The sequence below is a fragment of the Glycine max genome, chromosome 6 (genome assembly GCF_000004515.6).
Source record: "Glycine max cultivar Williams 82 chromosome 6, Glycine_max_v4.0, whole genome shotgun sequence".
Lineage (NCBI taxonomy): Eukaryota > Viridiplantae > Streptophyta > Magnoliopsida > Fabales > Fabaceae > Glycine > Glycine max.
This window is the reverse complement of record NC_038242.2, coordinates 2,834,895-2,857,329: the sequence shown is the minus strand read 5'-3', so window position 1 is coordinate 2,857,329 and position 22,435 is coordinate 2,834,895. Positions and strand designations below refer to the sequence as shown.

The following is a 22,435-nucleotide window of genomic DNA, read 5'->3' as shown; positions in this document are numbered from 1 at the left end:
ACATATAGAAACAGAGAAGTAGTAAGTACCGTATTAGTTTATGTAAATTCAAACTGTACTAGTTTTGAAAAAAAAAAAAGAAGAAGTAATTCTATAAACAGAAGATGAATGAGTAATCTATTTGAATCTTGATTGAACCGAAAGAAGCGTGGTACTTTGGTAGTGTTGCTGGGAGGTAGGGCACAGAGCAGAGCAATGAGCATCCACGTAACGTCGCAAGCAGCAGCAGGTTTGGACGCAAATCCCCACCGTCAATCATCATCATTACTAAACGAAACAAGTCACTGTCCACACCCAACCACCACCTGCCACGTGGAAAAAATTAATCCTAATTTAATCAGGGTTTATGTCGGCAGATATTTGGTGTAATTCACGAATAAAATAAAGCAAAGTGCAAGGGGTCACAGGCATTCCCGTTAATGATGTGATAACAGCTGGACCCAGACCCAGTTCCTTTGTTCAACACGTTACAATAATGGCCCATTTTTCTCTCTCCCCTCTCTCCTGTGCACCTTCTCCTCTACCACCACGCCGCCGAATCTTTCTCTCTCCTCCTCGAGCCGCCGCATCTTCCGCCACCGACGTCGTTTCCACTTCCACTTCCACTTCATCTTCTGCTTCGAATTTCGCGCCCAAAGTCGTTGTCACCAGAGAGCGCGGCAAGAACGCCAAGCTTATCGCTGCTCTGGTACGCGCTTCTGTTCACTCACTTCACATTTCGCACCTACGATTTGTTTTCCTACAACTGCATTGCAATGTGCTTAACCTTAGTCACTCGAACTCCAACCAGCTAGTTGTGCCGTTTTTTTTTTTCCGAGTCTCGTTCTCGTTCTTTTGCTACTTTTTCCTGCAATATGAACTTGTTTTTCCTCGTTTTCTCTTTCACCTATTCCGAGTATGTACATTACGTGTTTCTGGGAACTGAACGTCATTTCGTCGTGTAGGTGTTTGATTAAAGGTTGAAGTGAATGGCGATATGTTATACTTTCTTTGGTTTTGCCTTCCTTTTTTCTTTTTTTTCATTGTCCAGTATTTTCTGTGGCTTGTTATTATTTTATTGTATCTTTTAACCACGTTCTCTTAAAACAAGAGAGTATTAACTAGATTAAAGGCAAAAGTCCGCACAATTATTTAGATCGCTATATTTTCTCTGTCTATAATTTCCAATGATCTGATAGCTTTTACGTAGCAAATGTTGTGTTATTTGTGTAGATCACTATAGGTTGTTCAAGTGTAGATGAGTTTATGGCTAGGTTAAAGACAATTTACTTAACACTCCTGTTTTTTGAAGTTTATGACTGATAAGCTACAAATTCTTGATCCATTAATTAATACAAAAACTGCACCACAAAATGTAGATGAGTTTATGCTTTTGCATTTCCTTCACCCTATAGAAGCCTTCTTAAACGGTCTAGGAGCTGCAGTTTGCCGATGAACACTTACTGTTTCTCTTCACGGTCTTTCTTTCCTGAATAAGTGATGACATTAACAGCTTCAACGTGCTCTTATTTTCTTATCACTATTTCAGTAAGTTTGTTGCTTCCACCATCCGTTAAAAAAATTAGTGGTAATAAAATGTTCGTCTTTCTTTTTTCATTACTTTGTGCTTCCAATGCTTACCTTTGTCCTTGAATGTCTATCTGAATCTGTGATCCATTCATATTATATGTTTCTATTCTAATTCCATTATATAAAGTTCCATCAGGGTTGCTGCATTTTGTTATCATTAAATCGTTGCATAATCCAAATTGATGTTACACATACTGTATTTATTTTCTTTATTTTTCTATCTTCTAGCACTGGGAACTTCACACTGAAATTGAACTAATTTTCCCCCAATAAACACAAGACGAGGTTTATATTCCGCAGTCAGGATTAGTTTGTTTTGTGTTTAAAAAATCTTATAATCAAAATCTTGATGGGAGAGCTTCAAAAAAGTTTCCAAAAAATAATTATAACCAAACATGTTCTTAGATTATCATCTAGGATTGGCACCCAGTCCATGCAAAAAAAATGAAAAGGATCCTCAAATTATAACTACAATTATAAGCTGGCCCATGTAAGTTTTGCAGTGGACATCAGGTTTGACTAATCATATACACTGAAGCTATTTAGGTAATTCCAATGTTGAGTGCAGGCTAAACATGAAATCAATTGTTTGGAGCTTCCACTCATTGAGCACATGCAAGGACCTGATTTAGATAGGCTTCCTTCTGTATTAGGTGGTAAGTTTTAGGAAAAACCCATACCATGACCATTTGAATGTTTTGTGGTTTTGAATTATGCTATTTTTATCCAGTACTGATAAATTATATACGAATTTGTTCATTTGTTGGGCCAATTTTTAGAATAAATTAATGCATGCTTAAAAGGAAGAACGATTCAGTAGTGAGCAAGGAAGCACAAACACCTCAAGATAATAGTCATATTTGTGTTGTGCCCATGTTGGATACTTTGAATACTTTTAGCTGCATTTTTATAATTTTTTCCTTTTTTTTTTCTTAGCTCTTATATCGATACATATGTTAATCGCACAATAATTAGATTTGTGTTATTATGTTAATTTTATATATTGCAACATAGCCTTGTCTTTGTCCTATAATTTATCATATCCTGTGTCCTTGTTGTATGCATGCCTTCCAGTGGTGACATGTCTAATGTAAAATTGATGATACAACATTGGTGATTGATGAGCTACTTCCCATTACCAATAATCTCCTTGAAAATGAGGGTTTATAGCTTCAAATGCCAACAATATGCCTTCATTGTCTCAGACTAAGTTTATATCAGAAATGTTTGATTGAACTTCTTTTTCGTAAATTTTTTTTTCTTCCTATTATTTTCTAGCTCCTATATTTATGAATAGCTAGCCCTCTAGAGTTGCAGATCACATTCTCATTATTCAATGTCAGATTGGTTTTATCAGGCCCAACTTATATGAAATTTTGTATATAAATAGAATGGGCTGAATTTGGCCTAATTTAGAGCTGTGGTTCTTTGATATTTATGAATATAGGATGATTTCATCAACTTAAATATCGTTTGCAATTTTGCATGTTATATCTTTGGCATCTTTTCTGATACACATGACAAAATCTGCCATGTTGTCCATGTCATGAATGTGAGTGCCTCATAATTTTTCATTGATTCATTTCTTTTCATCATCCATGATACATGCAGACAATGCATTTGATTGGGTTGTGATAACGTCTCCTGAGGCAGGCTCAGTCTTTCTAGAGGCATGGAGGTAAGGAATTAGGACTTGTTTGGGTAATTTGTGCAAAATTGCTCTTGAATAGAATGTATTTTAGATAAATTAATTTATTTTGAATTGAAGTAAAACATTTAGACAGAAGTAACCTTTAGTACAGCCAAATGATTTTGAAAATTTATCAGAACATCTTTTTGCCCTCCAAAATAAATTTTGGGCTATTGTGGAGTGCAAGCCAAATATGCACCTATTAGTTGCTGACTAGTGACAAAGTCACAGTCTACTTGGTGAGGGTTTACTAAATTTTTTAAAGCGTTGTTGATGTTTCTGCTAAGTTTTGATCATTTATTTTCTTCAGTGACTTGATACCTTTGCCCTTTTTTCTCTAATTAAATTTTTATACCATTTTAATAATTTGTATTACTCCCCTTTAATTATGGTTGTTGTATGGGAAGAGTACTTTAAATATCTTTTTGGTACTATCTAGATTGTGCATGAGTTGTCACTTGTCAAAGATGCATATGTAAATTATTCATAGATAGTTGTTTATTGTTTTGAGGGCGAGCCCTGGTGCAGCGGTAAAGTTGTGCCTTGGTGACTTGTTGGTCATGGGTTCGAATCCGGAAACAGCCTCTTTGCATATGCAAGGGTAAGGCTGCGTACAACATCCCTCCCCCATACCTTCGCATAGCGAAGAGCCTCTGGGCAATGGGGTACGAAGTTTTTTAGTTGTTTATTGTTTTGGTCTATTTTGTTTCTACATTTTATAGTTGGTGGTTAGATGCAATGATACAAAGAATGACATAAATAACTAAGCATTTGTGTTCTGTTCTTTAGAATACATTTTTTGTTTCTTCAATTTTATATGATTTTAGTGAGCATTTTATTTTTATATCAAATGATTATCTTTCTTGATTGTTGTCCCTAGAGCTTCTGGGATGCCTCATGTCAAAATAGGTGTTGTTGGGGCTGGCACTGCAAGCATTTTCAAGGAAGCTTTGCAGTCTTCCAACCGATCCCTTGATATTGCCTTTGTGCCATCAAAAGGTATCCATCTGTGTAATTAGGTGTAGGCTGAATTTAAATGGCTACTGCATTGAACTATCCCTAGTTTCACTTCTTTACCTTGATGGATGATTGACTAAAGAAATATGAAGTAATGCCCTGAATCTCATAAATATTTTGGGCTATTCAAGGAGAATATGCCATAACATTAATAGTTGGTTGAAATATTCATTAAGTTTGTATAGTTGATGCTACTTTGAGTATTAAATCCTTGGACTAAAAAAAAGTTTTAGTCTCTACTCCTGCTTTTTTGTTAAAGATTGACCTCTACAGCTCTACTGTTACATCTTTGTTAACATCGTCAATCTGTGGCTGATGTGACTGACATGTGGCAATGATGGGAATGAAAATTGGTCATTTGGTCCATATAGGTGATATTACTTTAGGAATTAGTGCCGGTATGAAAGAAAAATCCACAAGTTTTAGTTTCTATATTACTTTGATTAATACTGAATGGTTTCTATCGTTTCATTCTTCCTTAACTCTGTCAAGAAGCATTGCTAATAATGGTTCAATATAGATTGGGAGCATCAACATTAACACCAAATGTCTCCTTTTCCAAGAATTATGATGAGCATCTTTGTAGATCCTAGTTCCAAGATATACTTCCCTACACCTTCCCTATCAACAAACACCCCAGTTCATTCAATTACAACTCTATCCTTGGGTCATGCAATAGCCTACACACACCTGAAGACCATGTCAGCACCTCAAGAAGTTCCTTCTAATCCAAGCAAACCAATGTATCTTTAGTATTATCCACTGCATTCAACTTTCAAAGCAGATATATAAAGTAGTATTAGCAAATGCTGAAGAAGTAAGCATTTAGGCTTGAGTCACTATTTTGAACCTTCAAAAACTGATGCACTAACAGCTACAGTGTTGAAACTTTATCAGTCATTGACAAAAAAATTGTAGACGCATTGAATACTGATTTGAAGAATTTCGAAGACAATGAGTATTTCCAACCATAGTTAGAAGGTTTCCTCCATCCATGTTTTGTTTTCTAGACACTTATCATCAGCCACCTACTGATATACATGGGCGACTATTTCCAATCATTGTTGGGAGGCAAGTGCATGATTGTAGTTTTGATCAGTCATTGACCAAAAAATTGTACATGTATTGAATACTGATTTGAAGAATTTAGAAGACAATGAGTATTTCCAACCATGGTTAGAAGGTTTCCTCCATCCGTGTCTTGTTTTCTAGACTCTTGTCATCAGTCACCTTCCGATATACATGGGTGACTATTTCCGACCATTGTTGGGAGGCAAGTGCATGATTGTAGTTTTGATCAGTCAAAAATTGTAGACATATCGAATATTGATTTGAAGAATTTAGAAGACAATGAGTATTTCTTACCATTATTAGAACTTAGAAGGTTTCCTCCATCCATGTCTTGCTTTCTAGACACTTGTCATCAGTCACCTTCTGATATGCATGGGTGACTATTTCCAACCATTGTTGGGAGGCTAGTGCATGATTGTAGTTTTGATGATGAGTCTCATATTGACTGAGTTAAGGAAAAATGTAATGGAAGAGAGCATTCTGTATACAGACTTGTGCTTTAATATGGGAACTAATTCTTAAAGTAGTATCCCTATAAGGACCTAATGATTAATTTTGATGACGAGAGTCTCATATTGATGGAGTTAAGGAATAATGTAACGGCAGAGAGCATTCTGTATACGGACTTGCACTTTATTTCATACGGGAACTAATTCTTAAAAGTAGTATCCCTATAAGGATCAAATGATTAATTTTGGCCGTATCACTAGTTGATGTGGGATCTCTAACAACACCATTAACAAAGATATAATGACAAGGATCAATCTTCAACAAAAATGCAGATATAGGGACTAAAACTTCTGGGGCAGGGGGGGGGGGGGGGGGTAATGCTTAATGTAGTGTCAACTATATGGACTAAGTGAGTAATTTAACCTTTAGTTGTTCGAATCTATGCCTCTACTAGGGGAGAACGGGACTTTGTTTTTTGTTGATTGTTCCATCACTTTTTTGAATCAGTGGTGTAACTGCTTGCATTTTACTTTGGAGAAAATGAACTGAGGTAACCATGTTTAGCATTTCATCAGTTGGTTTTGTATAATAGTTAAGAGATTGGATTGAAGCTTGCTTTTGCTAAACTGTAATTTAAAACTTCAACTTCTGAAAATGAAACTTATTATGATTTGATAATTTTCAGCAACAGGAAAGGTTTTGGCTACTGAGCTTCCTAAGATTGGAAGTAAATGCACGGTTCTCTATCCTGCTTCTGCAAAGGCTAGTAATGAGATTGGTACATGAGATATCTTGTTGCTTTCTTAAAAAGTCACTATGTTGAAGTTCAATACTTGAATGGCTTAAATATGTTTAAGGTACTTGATAAATGATCAAATTTTATTTTTGGTCCTTAATAATTTTTTTCGTTGTTTTGAGTCTTGATATATTAAAACTTTTGTTTTTGAATCCTTGTTGTCAAAATAAAAGTCAAAACAGAGGAAGGACTTTTGTTTTGAATCCTTGTTGTCAAAATAAAAGTCTTGATATATTAAAACTTTTGTTTTGAATCCTTGTTTTCAAACTAAAAGTCAAAAACAGAGATTCAAAATAAAAGTTTCAATATATCGGGAAGTCAAAACAATGAAAAAATTTATTAGGAACCTAGAACAATATTTTTCAGTCATTTATCAGGGACCTTCAACATATTTAAGTCTACTTGAATTAATAAATGTGAAGGCAATGATATGCTAATTTTCTGTGCTATTTATATAAACAGAGGAAGGACTTTCAAATCGTGGATTTGAGGTTACTAGGATGAATACATATACAACGGTACAATGTTTTAGCCGTACTTCTTCCTTACAATTACTGCATATTCTTTTGGTGTTTCATATGATTTATTGGCTTAAACTATTTAAACCTATTTATCTCTTTTATTTTATGTGGATGTTTTATAACCTCAGAATATGGAGGGTCTATAAGCTATCAGTACAATGGCTTATATTTTATTGTTATTTCTGAAAATTTTACATTACAAATGGTTTTACTTAGCTTTGATCATAACCAACCTTTTCTTGCATGTGGAGCAATTCCTAGACTAGAGTGGGCTATTTGTGGTCTCTACCTCTCTGACAGATTAACTGCTGCCCCTAATTCAAACTTATTTGTCAGGTGCCAGTTCAACATGTTGACCATACGGTTCTAAAGATAGCACTTGCTGCCCCTGTTGTTACAGTAGCTTCACCATCTTCTATTCGGTGAGTTTCTTTTTGCTTCTTTGTTTTTCCCCTGTTAAATTTTCTATAATTTCATATCCATTTCAAACCTTCAGAGAGTTGATCATATTTGGATTCAATATGTCAATTCTATGTAAGGGGGATTCATGTGTTAAACTTTCTTGATGCATCCTATGACTGTTTCATACTAATTATCCTGGGATGCTGTTTTTGTCCCTTTGTTAATCAAGCGTCATAATGACTCCTGATATTGTATGAATTATGGAAAACTTTCTTTACTTCTTATTTGTGCTGTAGAAATAGGTAGGGCATTTTCTTAGGATCTTGTACTTTATTTAGTATTTACTCAGTTTTTATCCCTTGAGATAATTTACCTAGTTCAGATAATCTGCTGCAACAGGGCCTGGAAGAATCTTCTTTCAGATTCAGAGTGGAACAATTCTGTTGCGTGCATTGGTGAGACAACTGCTACAATGGCAAGAAGTTTAGGTTTCACAAATGTGTACTTCCCAACACAACCAGGCATCGAAGGGTAATCACAAATCCACTTTTTAGAAATTCTTTTTTGGGATCTTTGCTGTGATATTTCTCTGAATAGTATTCGGTGCTATGTTTACATGCTTACTGCTTAGTAGTGTTCATTGTCTGGTCACATGAAGGTTTTAACAATCTCTTCTAATTTTGGAATATAGTAGGCTCAGACCACTTAAGAATGACTCTAGTTTTAATAATTTATCTTTATTCTAAATTTATATATTTCATTCATTTTTTAAAAAACAGAAGAAGCCGCAATAAACTTTATGCCTTTTGAAGTAACTAAAACTTGAGAATCTTCACGAATCACGAGTGATTCTCAAACTTTCCAAAACCTGCAAAATCTTTCCGTTCATTAATTACATGTATACTGTACCCTATTCATCACATGACATTTTGATAGTCTCTCATTTGTCAACATATTTTTAAAAAAAAATTGAAGAAACTTTTTTTTCCTATTCATTTAAATTAATTTTTTTAATTGTTGTATACTTATTCTTCTATAATATAAAATTAAATTAAATGGAAAAAATGAATTTTTTTGATTGACTATATGCGTGTTAATGAAAATGTGCTAATTGCATGATGAACGACTTCCACATTGTTAAACAGAAGGGTCTATTTGCAAGTATTAATGACCTCTTATCATCCAAAAAGTTCATGGTGGCTATACTAAGCCTAGGAACTATTTTGTTCACTTTCTCCTTTTTAAAATACTTTTTACTTTTTAATACCCTCTCCCCCAATCCCCCCAAAATAATAATTTTCTTTCTATTACTTTGTTGCTTATATTTGACCGTACTTCATGTTTATTACGTGTCATGTTTCCTTGTATGCTATTATGTTGTTTGAATATTTTAGAGTCAATATTGAACCTTTGGGAAATCTTTTTTGGGGAAATTACAAAATCACTCACCAAAATATAGACGACAAACAGGCAAAATTTCGCTATTCGTTATTAAAAAAATTGTGTAGTGATTCTGTGTGAAACCATGATTATTTTTATTTTTCCTCTATAGTAAGTGAATTTTCATAAGTTCCTTTGGGTAATTTACCCTCTTTTCACCTTCCGGTCTATGCCTCTATGGGATCCTATCATGCTAAGTTGGTCTAATGTATAAGGAAGACCCTATTGCTATGACAGACGGGAGGAATATACTAAATTAAATCCTAAAATTAGGAGAAATTGTTTAGTCTCATAATTATAAAAATATCATTTAATCTTTATTTTTATTTTTTTTTGTAATTTCAGGAACTGAAATGACAATTGTTTAGTAACCTAGATTAAACTGACTGTTACTTGATAATTTTTAGGACTACAATGACATTTTTGTAATTTCATAGATTTGAAATGACTGATGATAATTTAGTTATCACTCAGTTAGACTGGTCTGAAATCCTGTTAATAATATTCGGTTTTTTTTACAATCTTCCACCTGACAGCTGGGTCGAGAGCATTCTTGAAGCATTAGGGTTCCTATGATGAATTATTGAGGTAGGTCTCAGGCTCTCAGCCCTCTGTAGCAACCTGGAGATGTTTTCAACTTTTTCTCATGCTGCAAGATTAATATAATGATTTGGCACCGTGGATGTATATACTTTCTCTGTTCTGTAGTATTTTTAAGGATAAATTTAGCTTCAATAAAGTAAGGAGAGTGTAGTGTATATTAGGAAATAAAGTGCACTTATAGTCATTGATTAAAATATCAATAGTTGAGATTGTAATTAATTCCCAATTTTGTTATACGGGCACTTGTTTTTTAATCACAAACTCTAATCATTAACTTTTTAATTAATGAGTGATGACTAAAAATGTACTTTATCTAGTGCACTCTTTCACTTGAAAACTGGATACTTTTAGGAAATACTGGAGAGGCTATAGTGAGATAGTGGTAACTACTGTTCTAAATAGTTTCCATGTAAATAGAAATTTCAAATTTTCATGTTTTGATAAAGTTTATAGAATCAAGGAAAGCTATCCAGGATCCTGCAAATTAAGGATAATCTGAATATTTTTTTTTGTGGGGGAGGGGGACTTGGTAACTTTCTCATTTTTTCCGGGTCCTGCAAATTTTTTAGGCTTTAACCATTTTTTAGTTAGCCCTCTATTTTGGCGTGGTGTGTATTTTTGTTCTGAAATAATCTTTTGTTCCAATGAAATCTTGATTTGTTTTAATTGGTTAAATTAATGGATTTCAAGAGTCTGATCTAATGAAAATAATTGGTACCCGTGATACTTGCACATCATCCACGCTAGTAAAAGTAAAAAATCAAATATGATTTTCTCAGTCTCGTTTATGAAATCGGTTGGGGTGTCATCAGATCGAACCTCTTTGAGATTCAATATAATTTTGGCATGCACGAGTTTGAGTTTGATGCCCAAAAAAGAGTTTAATGATGGAGCGGAAAGGCTTGAAAGTTGAAACCCGAAGGGAGTTGATATTGGTCCCTATGCTCTTTGCTATTGACCTCCCATGAGATATTTTCATAGTTTAGTTTTTTAAGTGTGATAATTATCTTTTTAGTATCTGATAGCATGGCTTTGGCCTCAAGTATTTCTAGTTAGATTTCAAATTTGTATTGCAAGACTGATAGTAAAATTTACTTTCGTGGTAATTGTGGTTGTTTATCAGGCCACAGTTACATTAAAATCGTTGGCATTGTACATAAGTAATAAGTAAAATTGTGCTTAATGAAGGATTTTGGCAATTTTAAATTCCCGACAAACACTAGATTGGAGAGGGACATATTATATTCTACTCACAAGTCGCAATGGTATCAAAAGTATGTTTATTTTACTATATCAAATTTTTGTTTTTCTTTCTATTTTGTCATTTCCCGAAAGCAGAGCCAGCAAAATTCTAGGTAAAGCCATACATACATGCTGACAAGCAAGGCGCATTAGTGGCCATCAGCAGAAGCTACCAAGTTCAGTTCCCGTTTAATCTGTGGTCATGTCTCTCATTAACATTATTTACCTCTACCATTTTGGACTATTTCTCAATACTTATTCAACACCATTATTATAGATCTATGGTGGATGCAACTTCCGGGCTATAGGGTTTGTTGTGTTGTTTTTTTTTATCAGAACTCATGGAAGGTCCACTATTTAGGGTTTTACTTTTTCTCGATCCCTATCCTACATTTCTTTTTGCTTCTGTATCAAATGTAAGGTAACCTGTCTCTATCTCTTGCGTTAGCTTCAGCAGTGGTCTCCATTCAACTACATTGAAACCATGTCATGTCTTGTATTTACAAGACCATTGAAGACAAGTTTGATGACCAATTTTCTGTGTTGAGAAAGCCAGATGAGTGTCCATTCACTACCCATTACCAATACTTTGAAACCAAAACAAGAATCTATTCTCTTTGCTTGCTAGTCTGCTATTTGCTTGCCTAATCACCAAAAAGTTACCACAATAATAGTGATGGAGATTTTTGATTTAATTTATTTTGTCAGGGGACAAGACAAAGCTTATTGCAGTCACAAAGTTAAAAAAAAAAGTAAGAATAGAAAAAGATGTGGTTTGTAGGAAATAGCTGCTTTTTCACCTTTTATCAGTGGTTACAGAAAATTTCCAGCATTTCTATTTTCCTTATCAACCTGCAATAAAAATCTAAAGTGAGACTCCAGAAACCCATGCAATTTGACATGTACAACTGGTACGACCACTTGGACCCCTCTCCCGCCTTTTGGTCTTTTACGAGTTTGTCTAATTGGGAAGCAAGGCAAAAGCAAATTTTATGGATTTCTTGGTGTCTTGGACCATCCATCAAATACATTTGTATTGCTAAATCCCCACCATGTGATCAAGTGAGGTTGATAGCTCAATGGATGTGTGAATGTGCTATTTGGCTAAACAAAGAGCTACACACACAGACATATTATGATTTCGTTATAAAACGGAAAAGGCGTACAACTTAAGACTACAATAATTAATAATAATTATAAAAAAGCTGGGAGGAGGTGACATGACAACCGTGGATAAGAGTGATCCGGACATTGCATTTGAATTACGACAATCCAACTCCATTTCATCATCAAACAAGTCGCCACACTGATAAGCTTTAAACGCGAAAAGTAAAATGATTCCCTTTATTTGTGGATGACAAACCATTAGGAGGAGCAGCACATCTTTTACTATTAATATATATATTTTGAGAGAGACACGTTGGGTTACAGTAGAGTATCAGGAGGCCATCTGTTATTTCTTTTTAGAATTGAGATTGCAGTTAAGATATAATCGCTCGAATAAGCAATTCTTGATTAAGAAGAAAATGGATCTACTTAAATAACTCAATCATATTTCACCTTTATAAATTCTCTCTTAGTACTACAGGAATCCTAATGAGATAGAGAGTACCATCAACATGTTCACCAATCACTATACCAGAAATTATAAAACTTTTAATTTGGTAAATTTCTTTCCAATTTTCTGCCACTCTCAAGGCCCAATATTAAGAAGTCACCAGAAGTTGCTTCATTTTAACATTACATGAATGATCTTAAAATAAATAAATAAAGAGATTGTAATTGTTGATGCATTCTGAATTAATGTTATGTAATTAGACACTTGTCAGCTATGTTGTTGTCTGAGGCTCTGGAAAGATGAAAAAATAAAGCAGTGAAGGTGATGTTAGTGGGTCTGAACATGTACCATTTCATGTAAGGAAATAACAGAAGGACATTGCTCCTGTGTGTCGACTCTGGTTATGCTTTCCAGCATAAAGTGGAAACTTTCCGGGTCTTCCATGATTCTGTCATATAAATAGCAGTGCTAGTGAATTATTGGCTTCTGTAGAATCGGACTTGTATTTACAATACATGATTATGTCCCCTCACTCTTACTGGGCATAACCTTAATTTCCTGCAACACTTCTTAGTGTGTGTTGGATTCGAAGTAGATCATTCAAAATCGTATTGAAATACTAGTTAACTGAGTTCTAGGTGAATGTTAACTTGTTTACTCTTATTATGAAAAATTGATTGAGTTGGACGACATCTATGATGCACCATCTCATTACGGTAAGTTTTGTTATTAATATAAGGTTAAATTACTCATTTACTCAATAGTTTCACGATTCTTACATTTAGTCTCTATAGTTTGAAAGTGATTTTTTAGTTCCTATAATTTATATTTTAATTTTCTTTTCGTTCTTATAATATTCTTTTTAATCCTTATAGTTTGTATTTTTTTTTAATCCATATAATTTGAAAGTGATTTTTTTTACTCTCTATCATTTATATTTTAATTACCTTTTAATCTTTACTATAAAAAAATATATAAAAATAATTAGCTACAAATTAATTATAAATTATCAACTATTTTTTATTACAAATTATCTTGCGATAAATTAGTTATAAATTACTTACTAATATTTTTGTAGTTAATTGTAATTGATAATATTACTCATATTTTGATGTTAAGGACTAAAAGAAAATTAAAATATAAAGTATAAGAACTAAAAATACTATTTTCAAACTATAGGGACTAAAAAAAAATTAAAATACAAATTATAAGGACTAAAAAAATCAATTTTAAACTAAGGGACTAAAAGAATTAAAATGTAAACTATATCAACTTAAAAAAATTACTTTTTCAAACTATAAGAACTAAAAATATAAGAATCATAAAACTATAGAGAGTAAATAAATAATTTAACCTTAACTTAATTTTAAAATAAAAATATTCAAACATAAATTACTTTATTTCAAAAATAATTTTATAAATGTTTATCAAAACTCGGTAACTAACATTTTGTTTGGGCCCCAGCTAAAACCAATTCACGCAAAAATCTTTTGATCAAGAAAAAAAAAAGTTATTTAGGCAATTATGCATAACTGTACAGTGGCTTCAATGCATCTAAATTTGAATTGATCTTGAGTTCGGCCAAATCGCAACCATTAAATATAGATTGTACCACTCATAATTTATCTCAATAAACTTAATTTAAAATATTTATATTCATTCAAAGGTTCAAATTCAGGAATGCGCGAATGTGTGAACGAAGAGAATGCATTTCCGCAAAACTGTTCCTGTAGTAAATGTAACTGTGCAGGGTAGGGTAATAGAGGGGCCAGTAACATAGTTTAGCAGATTGATGCATTTTAGTTGATGGCAGTTAGCTAATGTTATAAGGATTGTAGTGAAACACCATGTTTGACTCTGTTTTGTACCAAAGAGGGGGGCTTCATAATTGGCAGCTTGAAAATTTTTACTCAATAATAAGCTGCCTTTTGCTTCGAATTGATACTGAAATGTATGGAGTCCTCTGAAATGCAAAATATTATTGTTGAAAAAAGGAGGGGGGGCATGTTAATATGCTAGTACATTTTCTTTTTGGTGAGTACAACATATGCTAGTATATTACAGACCAAAACGGTCTATTGTAGTGGTGAAAAGAGTAAAGAATAAGAAGAACAATCTGTTTCATGTCTTCTTAAAAGAGTTGAAAGATAGAGCTCCTATGAATTATTTGATTACTTTACTAGAAAAATGTATCTTCTATATATACGAGATGACAAGATACAGAGGCATGACTTTGCTTCTTATTGCAAATGTGTGTTACGAGATACTACATTGTTTTCTGTAGCCGAGTCTGTGGTATCATTATTAGTTACCAAGCTCTTTTCAATAGTAGTAACAACCTCCATTGTCGCGTGAGCTGAAAGCAACAACAGATGATTACAATAAGAGTAATACTTTAATGTCATATATTGTTTCCGTATGCCTTATACACGCCTTAAATCCTTTGGTAAAATTGGCTTCTAGTTCACTTTTGTGTTTGATGATCAGAACAAGGAACCTAGATAAATAGCTTTTCACATTAAGAATTTACTTTTCCCTGATGAAATTCTCTCTCTCATTATCCATTGATATTAATAATAAATTTAACATACTTATATTTATAATAACTTTTCTATAAATAGTAAATTATAGAAATTTGATCGTTAAATTAATTACTTTATCAAGTATATCATATTTATAAAATTTTATTTAAAATAAAGAATAAATTATATTTAATTACATATTTTTTGTAATCATTAATTATACATTATTCAATCTGTTTACCATAGGGATTCGCTTATTGAATAGTTTACTTAGAATTTAATAATAATAGATGTAACACGACATTCAATATTTAATCTTTAATATATTTGTATTGGAATGTGCATCAATCTTTAGGTTTTTTGTGTGCAAATCAATCTTATATATATATATATATATATATATATATATATATATAAGATCAGATTTGATTCTTTTAAACAATTAAACTACATAATAATACAATTAGATTGGTTGGATTCTTGTCAATTGAATTGGATTGTTGAAAAATCTTTACTAGTGTTTATAATTAACACAATTAAGCTGAGAATTAGTATGACTAATAAATTCAATTACTTAACGGTTCGACAACATTATTGCGAATAAAGTTGGCTTACTAATCCGATCTAATCTGTTGAAAAGACGTATGACAACGGAAAAGCTAAAATCGCATTATCAAAAGACAAGGGTGCTTTCAAGTCCTTCTACGAAGATTAGGGATGACATGTTAAATAACATTATATAATTAGTAAATAATCTTCTTTTCATTAAATTAAAAAGAAAGATACGTCTAACGTCAGCCTGTGATGTGGAGTCACCGTCACGTGGTTTTGGATGGAGACATGAAGGCGTGAATCCATTGTTTGGAACACAAGCTTTGGCTTCTTTCAATATCTTCTCACCTACCCATCATCATCATCTATTTGCCCTTTCATTTGCGATTCCATTTCTCTTGCCACTCGTTATTTTCTGAATACGGCATGTTTTAAATTCAATGCAAAAAAACAGTTACGTTTCAAATACTTCAGCTAAGTTTTTTGTTTAGTACTTGTTAACATGTCAAATACAGCATTTATTTAATCAGTATATGTGACAACGACTTGTTAATAATACTGACTCTTCCTCTCTTTATTATTTGATTTAACATTCCTTTTTTTTATTTTGTATAAGTGATAAATGGAAAGAAGATCTATCCATAGGTGTACTAAAAAGAACGACAAACCACAAGGTTGCCAATTGCCATATATTGCAAATGACGTGGGTTATTTTATTTTATTTTATAAAAAAAAAAAAACAGATTTCACGGTGTTTCTCCTGCCACATAATTTATACCACCAGTTACTGTAAGTATTTAGAATTAGGATACCGTTGAATTCATTAATTATCTTAACATATCCGAAAAGGGGAAAATAAAATGGTTTAGTTGGCAACGCATGAGGAATGTGCAGCTTTTGCCTGATAAACCCCTCCCTTGATCTTATTTAATTTAGGCATCCACTACATAATCCACTGGCAAAAGCTACCAACCCTCATAAAATTTTACTTTTGTTAGAATCTTACAAACAGAAAAAAAAACAAAATGAATAGTAGGAGGATAAGAAAGTAAGAAAAAGGCAAGGGGAGGAGCGTTTTATTGGGGGTTAAAATTAATAGTAACTTAAATTGAAAGCGCATTATTGTTCATCATGACATGCGCCTCACCCCCTTTGATTGGAGCCTTCCACACTGTGTCTGCTTCCATTTTCAGAATGGGTTTTTAGAAGAGAAGGGAGAATAATTGTTTTTATTTCAATGATTTTTTTTAATTTGATAGTTTTTTAGGAACTTTCTCTCATTCAATCATAAATTAAAATGTATAATAAATTTTTAATTTTATAATATACTTTAAAAATCATGAAAAAAAGATATTTTTGATAAAATTATAGTATAATTTTCTTTTAGAAAAAATATGTTAAAGATTTTTTATATTTTTTTCTGGATCAAACTATAGGTGCTCTCAACTTAATGGGTTAAAGACAAAATTCTGATTAAGATTATTATTATTATTATTATTTCAAATGACTAAACTTTTTTTAATAATTATTTTAAAAGTTATATTAATTGTAATTTTAAATTAATTGATGAAAAATAAACTTATTTTTTTAAAAAAATATAAAATAATAGATTAGTATTAGTTTAATTACTTAATTTTTATTTACTTTTATAAATATCACAATTTTTAAAATTTAAAAGTTATCCTTGTTTTCTTACAAAAGTCACTGCTTGATACCGCACCCTTACTCTATGCTCTTTGTCCAGCTTGAATGCCTTCTTTCATTGCCAAAAAAAAACATGCCAGGAATCACTTAAAGAAAACGCATTTAAATTATTAATAAGATTTACGTATAAATTATTCAAAGGAAAAAAAATCCATCTCTCTTTCCTTATAAGAAAATGCTTATAATATAATACAATTGGTCTAAAAAAGTAAAATTTTGTTTTCTTGAAGTTTAAGTATGTAATTCTTGAACATGTGGCTTTGTTAAAAGAACCGTCCTTTAAATACCGTTTTCATGATCTGAAGCAGTTAAAGACTATAGTACTGGTGGAATTGGACTCACCCCCACTCTCATTGTCTTCTTCTTTTTCTTCTCTTGAGCATACCATTTATTTTCTTCATGCTTTTTTCTGCTTATGGGTACTTCAGTTTCAGTACTTTGATCACAGTTTCACACTCAACTTGTCTTCTTGCAACTTGATGGATGCAGCATATTACTATTACAGAAAATAACAATATAATTTCCATTGGTGGATATATGCATGCAGTTGCAGCAGATTTAGAAATAAGTGCAAAACATGAACACCAGCGTCAGGCCGAGGCTGCTGCATAGGAAAAAAGCTCCAACGCTGTTGTCACATGAAAAGGTAATTAAAGTCACAACTCAAAACCCGGTACATTTTTGTCCAATGTATTTTTGAAAAACGGTTGCTACAGTACACCAAGTTTCAATTATTATTATTGCTATTAAATTATGATTATAATAATAGTTATTATTAATTATGATTATGATAGCGTAACAATTCTCAATCTCATCCAAAGCTATGGCTTCAGTTTTAATGATCAATGATCCCAGAAATTCTGAAAAGTCCGGATTTTTTTTATTATTAAGAAAGTACCTTATCATAAAAAGGGAATGTATTGAGGAAAAGAAAAGATACCCTTTATTTTCATAATTCATGATTGGGTTGGGTTCTGTAAATCTCAAGCTTTCAATATTTTTTCTCCATTTTTACTTGTGAATCTGGCATAAGACAGACATTCGCGTACTTTCAAACTTTGTTATTAATTGCATAGTTTGATTCTAACCTCTAAAGTCTTGAATGAAAAGGCAGAGATGCGGGGAAGCTCGCGAGGGGGAGAAAATAATGCTGCTAAGGGTGGAAAAGCATCGAGCAAAGACAGAAAATTGGCTTTGCAACAAGATGTAGTGGCACAGTTTCTTCTCCAATTTCTTATCTGCGTTTCATTTTCTTGCTTTCTAATTGGCAACTGAGATGGATTCTCCTACTTACTTTTCAGGTTGACAGGTTGAAGAAGAAGCTTAGCCGTGAGGAGAACATCCACAGAGCATTAGAGAGAGCTTTCAACAGACCTTTGGGAGCTTTGCCTCGTCTTCCTCCCTATCTCCCTCCTTATGTTAGTAATCTCTCTCCCTTGTGTTGTTTAAGTAGCTTCTTTTATCAAGAGTTTAATTAATTTCTATGCCCTGTTAGTGTAATTTTATTATTAACCAATAGGAAATCATGCCAGTTATGACTTTTAAGGCAGTTATTGTAAAATATCCTAAACTTACCATACATGCTTATTTGTGAGTTGATGACTGAGTAAAGTAGATATACTATTTTCCCTTTTATTTAACTACTACCACTCTAATGAAATAAATCATTTAAAAGTTATAATCACAAGTTAGAAACTAGAAAGAGTTTAAAAGGATAATGAAAATGAACTCAATTGAAATTTGTTTTATAGAGGAGGTTATCATGTTCCAGAAACATGACTATTTGACTGTTGTATTCAATCTGAAAAATCTAGACACTAGGACTTCTGGCTGAGGTGGCAGTGCTGGAAGAAGAAATTGTTAGGCTTGAAGAGCAGGTTGTGCATTTCAGGCAGGACTTGTACCAGGAAGCTGTCTACATGTCATCCTCTAAGATGAAACTTGAGCAATCTGCAGGTGTGAACAATGCAAACCCAACTAGTAGTCCCAAACTGGGTAAATTGAAGTCCCTATCCCAGTCAATGGATGATACTGCAACATCTGAAACTAGGCCTACAACAACACTTCCAAGTGAGTGACTGTCCTTTATGCTGGTTCATTGTTGAGCATACATTTCACTAAGTACATCCTCTTGTTTTTCTTGCCAGAGGATAGACATGGAAAAGAGAACCAATCATGTACTAGTTCTTCCAAGAGCAGCAAGCAATCCATATGTAAAGGTCAAACTACAAAATCGCCGATTAAGAAACTTCCCATTGACAATAAATCACTGCAGAAACGTCGGGATCCTCCAAAAAAGCAGGTGTATTATGTGTTAAAATAGTTTTCAGTTGTGATAGGAGTAGTAGTAAAAAAATGGAGAATGTTTTTTAAGTCAATAAATGTGAGCTTTTCCAATTGTGCAGCAAGAACTAAGGCTGAAGGACCAGCCAATTGCGGAAGTAAGAAATCTACGTGAAAATCCACAAGGGGATGAATGTCCAAATATAATCTCTGAAAATATTCTTAAGTGTTTATCAAACATTATCTTGAGAATGAGTGCTGCAAAAAATTTGGATTCTACAGCTGATGTACCACCCTTTAGGACTCCAAAATCTAAAAACTGTGTAGAAGGAAGTGAGTTTTGGGATCCTTATAGTATCTGTTTGGAATTTGGAAAGAGGGATAGTGGTCCATTCAAGCAATTACGTTCAATTGAAGCTAAATCATTCGATCCAAAACGAACTGCAAAGTCTTTGTTTTTACTGCATCGGTTGAAGTATGTTATATTCTTTTCAAACTAGATTACTATTACATTCCTTTTCCTTGACACTTATCAACCGTGTCACTTAGATTTTACAATATTCTAATATTCCAAAATTTGCAGGCTTCTTCTGAGAAAACTAGCTTGTGTCAACATCGAGAACCTCAACCACCAGGAGAAGCTTGCCTTCTGGATCAACATCTACAATTCATGTATGATGAATGTAAGTCAATTATGTCCGTTAGATTAACATGTAATGTCATCTGAAATGGCCTTGTTAACAGAACCATTCTTTGAGCCAAGCACAATTTTAAAGTAGTAATAGCTAAGTTCTGCTCTGCTTCAGGCGTACCTAGAAAAGGGTATACCAGAGAGTCCTGAAATGGTTGTTGCGCTGATGCACAAGGTATGATCTACTAGAGAGCTTTACTTCTTTTGATTAGTTAACAATGCATTTGTTTGTCCCCTGAGTTGAGTGCAATAGCATTCGTATGCTAAAAAATTTATGCTATTTTCTTGTTACTCAGGCAACGATAAATGTGGGTGGACACTTGCTAAGTGCAACAACTATAGAACATTGCATTTTAAGACTTCCTTATCACTGGAAATTTGTAAGTTCTTTCCATTTCAAGTCTAGTTTTTCTTGGGTGGGAATATATAGAAAATAATAAGATTCTTACAGCTAAATTCTAAACAGACATTATCGAAGGGAGGGAAAAATCATGAAACTTATGGACTGGAATTGTCAGAACCTCTAGTGACATTTGCTCTATCCTGTGGAACTTGGTCCTCTCCTGCTGTAAGTTGATACCTACTTTACATTGATTCTTTTCATCTCCTACAACCAAGGCACTGTCCAATGAAAAATCCACTTATGTTAATTTGCTTGATTGTAAACGTCTTTTTCTTTTTATTGCACTCAATAATTTCAATTTGGATTGTCTTGTTGCTGATTCATGAACTTTGCCAATTGCAGGTGAGAATTTACAGAGCATCTCAGGTTGAGAACGAACTTGAAATGGCAAAAAAAGAATATTTGCAGGCTGCAGTTGGAATTTCGATATCAAAGTTCCTTATCCCGAAGTTGCTGGATTGGTATTTACTGGACTTTGCAAAAGACTTGGAATCATTGCTGGATTGGATATGCCTCCAACTACCAAGTGATGTGGGGAAAGAAGCCATTAAGTTCCTTGAGAAAAGAAAAACCGAGCCCCTCTCACAATATGTACAGATTATGCCATATGAGTTCAATTTTAGATACTTGCTTTGCACATAGTTTTTCTTCTATTTCTGTAATGTTTTATTGATTATGTGGATAGGATACGATTTGTAAACAGCTTTAGATCATACATATAGTAAGCATGCAAATGCCATTTGTTCTTTTCTCACTTTTAATAGATTTTTTAAAATGCCTTATTAACTGAAGTGAACATGGGAAGTTGGAGTATAGAATTGGGTCATAAATATAATCCTTCCATGTTTTTGATGCTCAAAGATTGCACTGTCACTTGAAAGGTTAATTAATAGGATCCAGATTTAAATATCAATCTTCACTTGGACTGAAAAGCATATGTTCCAAATAATTTCCATATACAATAAGCAGTCTCTAACTACGTTCTCATTTGGGAGCAAGGAAGTAATGAGAGTCAATTAATATTTGTTGTATATTAATTAGCACTTGTGCTGTTAGTGCATTCTTACCGTGTACAGAATATTATTGACACTACGAGTACTGCTGGACTTCCGTATATGATATCCGACATTCAAAGCAGGACTTGGGGTCCATCTTATAATTAATTTGGCACAATAAACCATGTTTGATTTGTCAGAATACTTTACCTTTTAATTTTTACTGATAATTACAAAATATCTGTTTATTTCACTTTATTTTGGTCCATGTTAGATTTAGTGGGTGTCATGTATAAGTACCCGAAGTATTTTGGCATGTAAATTCTTTTCTCATCTTAGGAAGCTATGTTTCTTTGAAATCATGTTATGTGGGAGTCATAATTTTTTAGTATGTTACAAATGCATCTGTTGTGTGTTAAAAAGATTTCGTATAACTAAAACTCTTTATGAGAATCTTGAACCCCCCCTCTCAATCTCATAAGAATACTTTATTGGAAAATATAATTAAAAAACACTTATGCGAATGTTAGTTTCTTAGGAATGTTTTTAAAAAGTTAGCAGCAGATATAAGGTCGTGTTCAAATGGTTTGAGTGCAACTAGAATGTTCTAGATAAAACTTCATAAAAATTTAAATTGAATATTCATAAACTAATCTAAACATACTTTCTTAAAAGCAGATTTAAACCGAGTGAATAGGCAATTTAGTCCCTGAGATTGTACCTATTTTGCATATTAGTCTCTAACTTAATATTAAATTCAAAATAGTCTCTATCTTTGCATAAGTGTTGCAAAATAGTCCTTCCGTTAAATTGTAAAGTAACGCCGTTAATGAGGTCAATTTTAGTGCCACGTGGACTATCCACATGGCACTAAAGGATGACGTGGCATGACACGTGGACGTGTCTGATGCCACGTCATTTGATGA

The 22,435-nt window shown here is 33.0% G+C and overlaps 1 protein-coding gene and 1 pseudogene across 4 annotated transcripts; both read left to right on the top strand.

The window, feature by feature from the left end:
- The first annotated feature begins 396 nt into the window (after positions 1-396).
- On the top strand, positions 397-9,778 carry LOC100776764 (uroporphyrinogen-III synthase, chloroplastic-like; annotated as a pseudogene). Its single transcript, XR_414563.4, has 9 exons — positions 397-688; positions 2,138-2,225; positions 3,181-3,247; positions 4,140-4,258; positions 6,483-6,575; positions 7,056-7,111; positions 7,451-7,536; positions 7,916-8,047; positions 9,493-9,778. The product of XR_414563.4 is annotated as a uroporphyrinogen-III synthase, chloroplastic-like (transcript).
- A 7,436-nt stretch (positions 9,779-17,214) lies between these two features.
- LOC100818982 (uncharacterized) lies at positions 17,215-21,260 on the top strand. Of its 3 annotated transcripts, none has more exons than XM_041016243.1 (11): positions 17,215-17,783; positions 18,248-18,343; positions 18,439-18,555; positions 18,952-19,207; positions 19,285-19,439; positions 19,543-19,895; positions 20,004-20,103; positions 20,227-20,286; positions 20,408-20,491; positions 20,563-20,679; positions 20,857-21,260. In XM_041016243.1, the coding sequence occupies exons 1-11, from the start codon at positions 17,715-17,717 to the stop codon at positions 21,154-21,156; spliced, it is 1,707 nt and encodes a 568-aa protein (XP_040872177.1). In that variant the 5' UTR covers positions 17,215-17,714; the 3' UTR covers positions 21,157-21,260. The 3 variants fall into 3 exon arrangements, with proteins under 3 accessions (XP_040872177.1, XP_040872178.1, XP_006581234.1); XM_041016244.1 differs by having other exon boundaries at positions 17,218-17,783; positions 18,252-18,343; XM_006581171.4 differs by having other exon boundaries at positions 17,225-17,783; positions 20,578-20,679.
- The last annotated feature ends 1,175 nt before the right edge of the window (positions 21,261-22,435 follow it).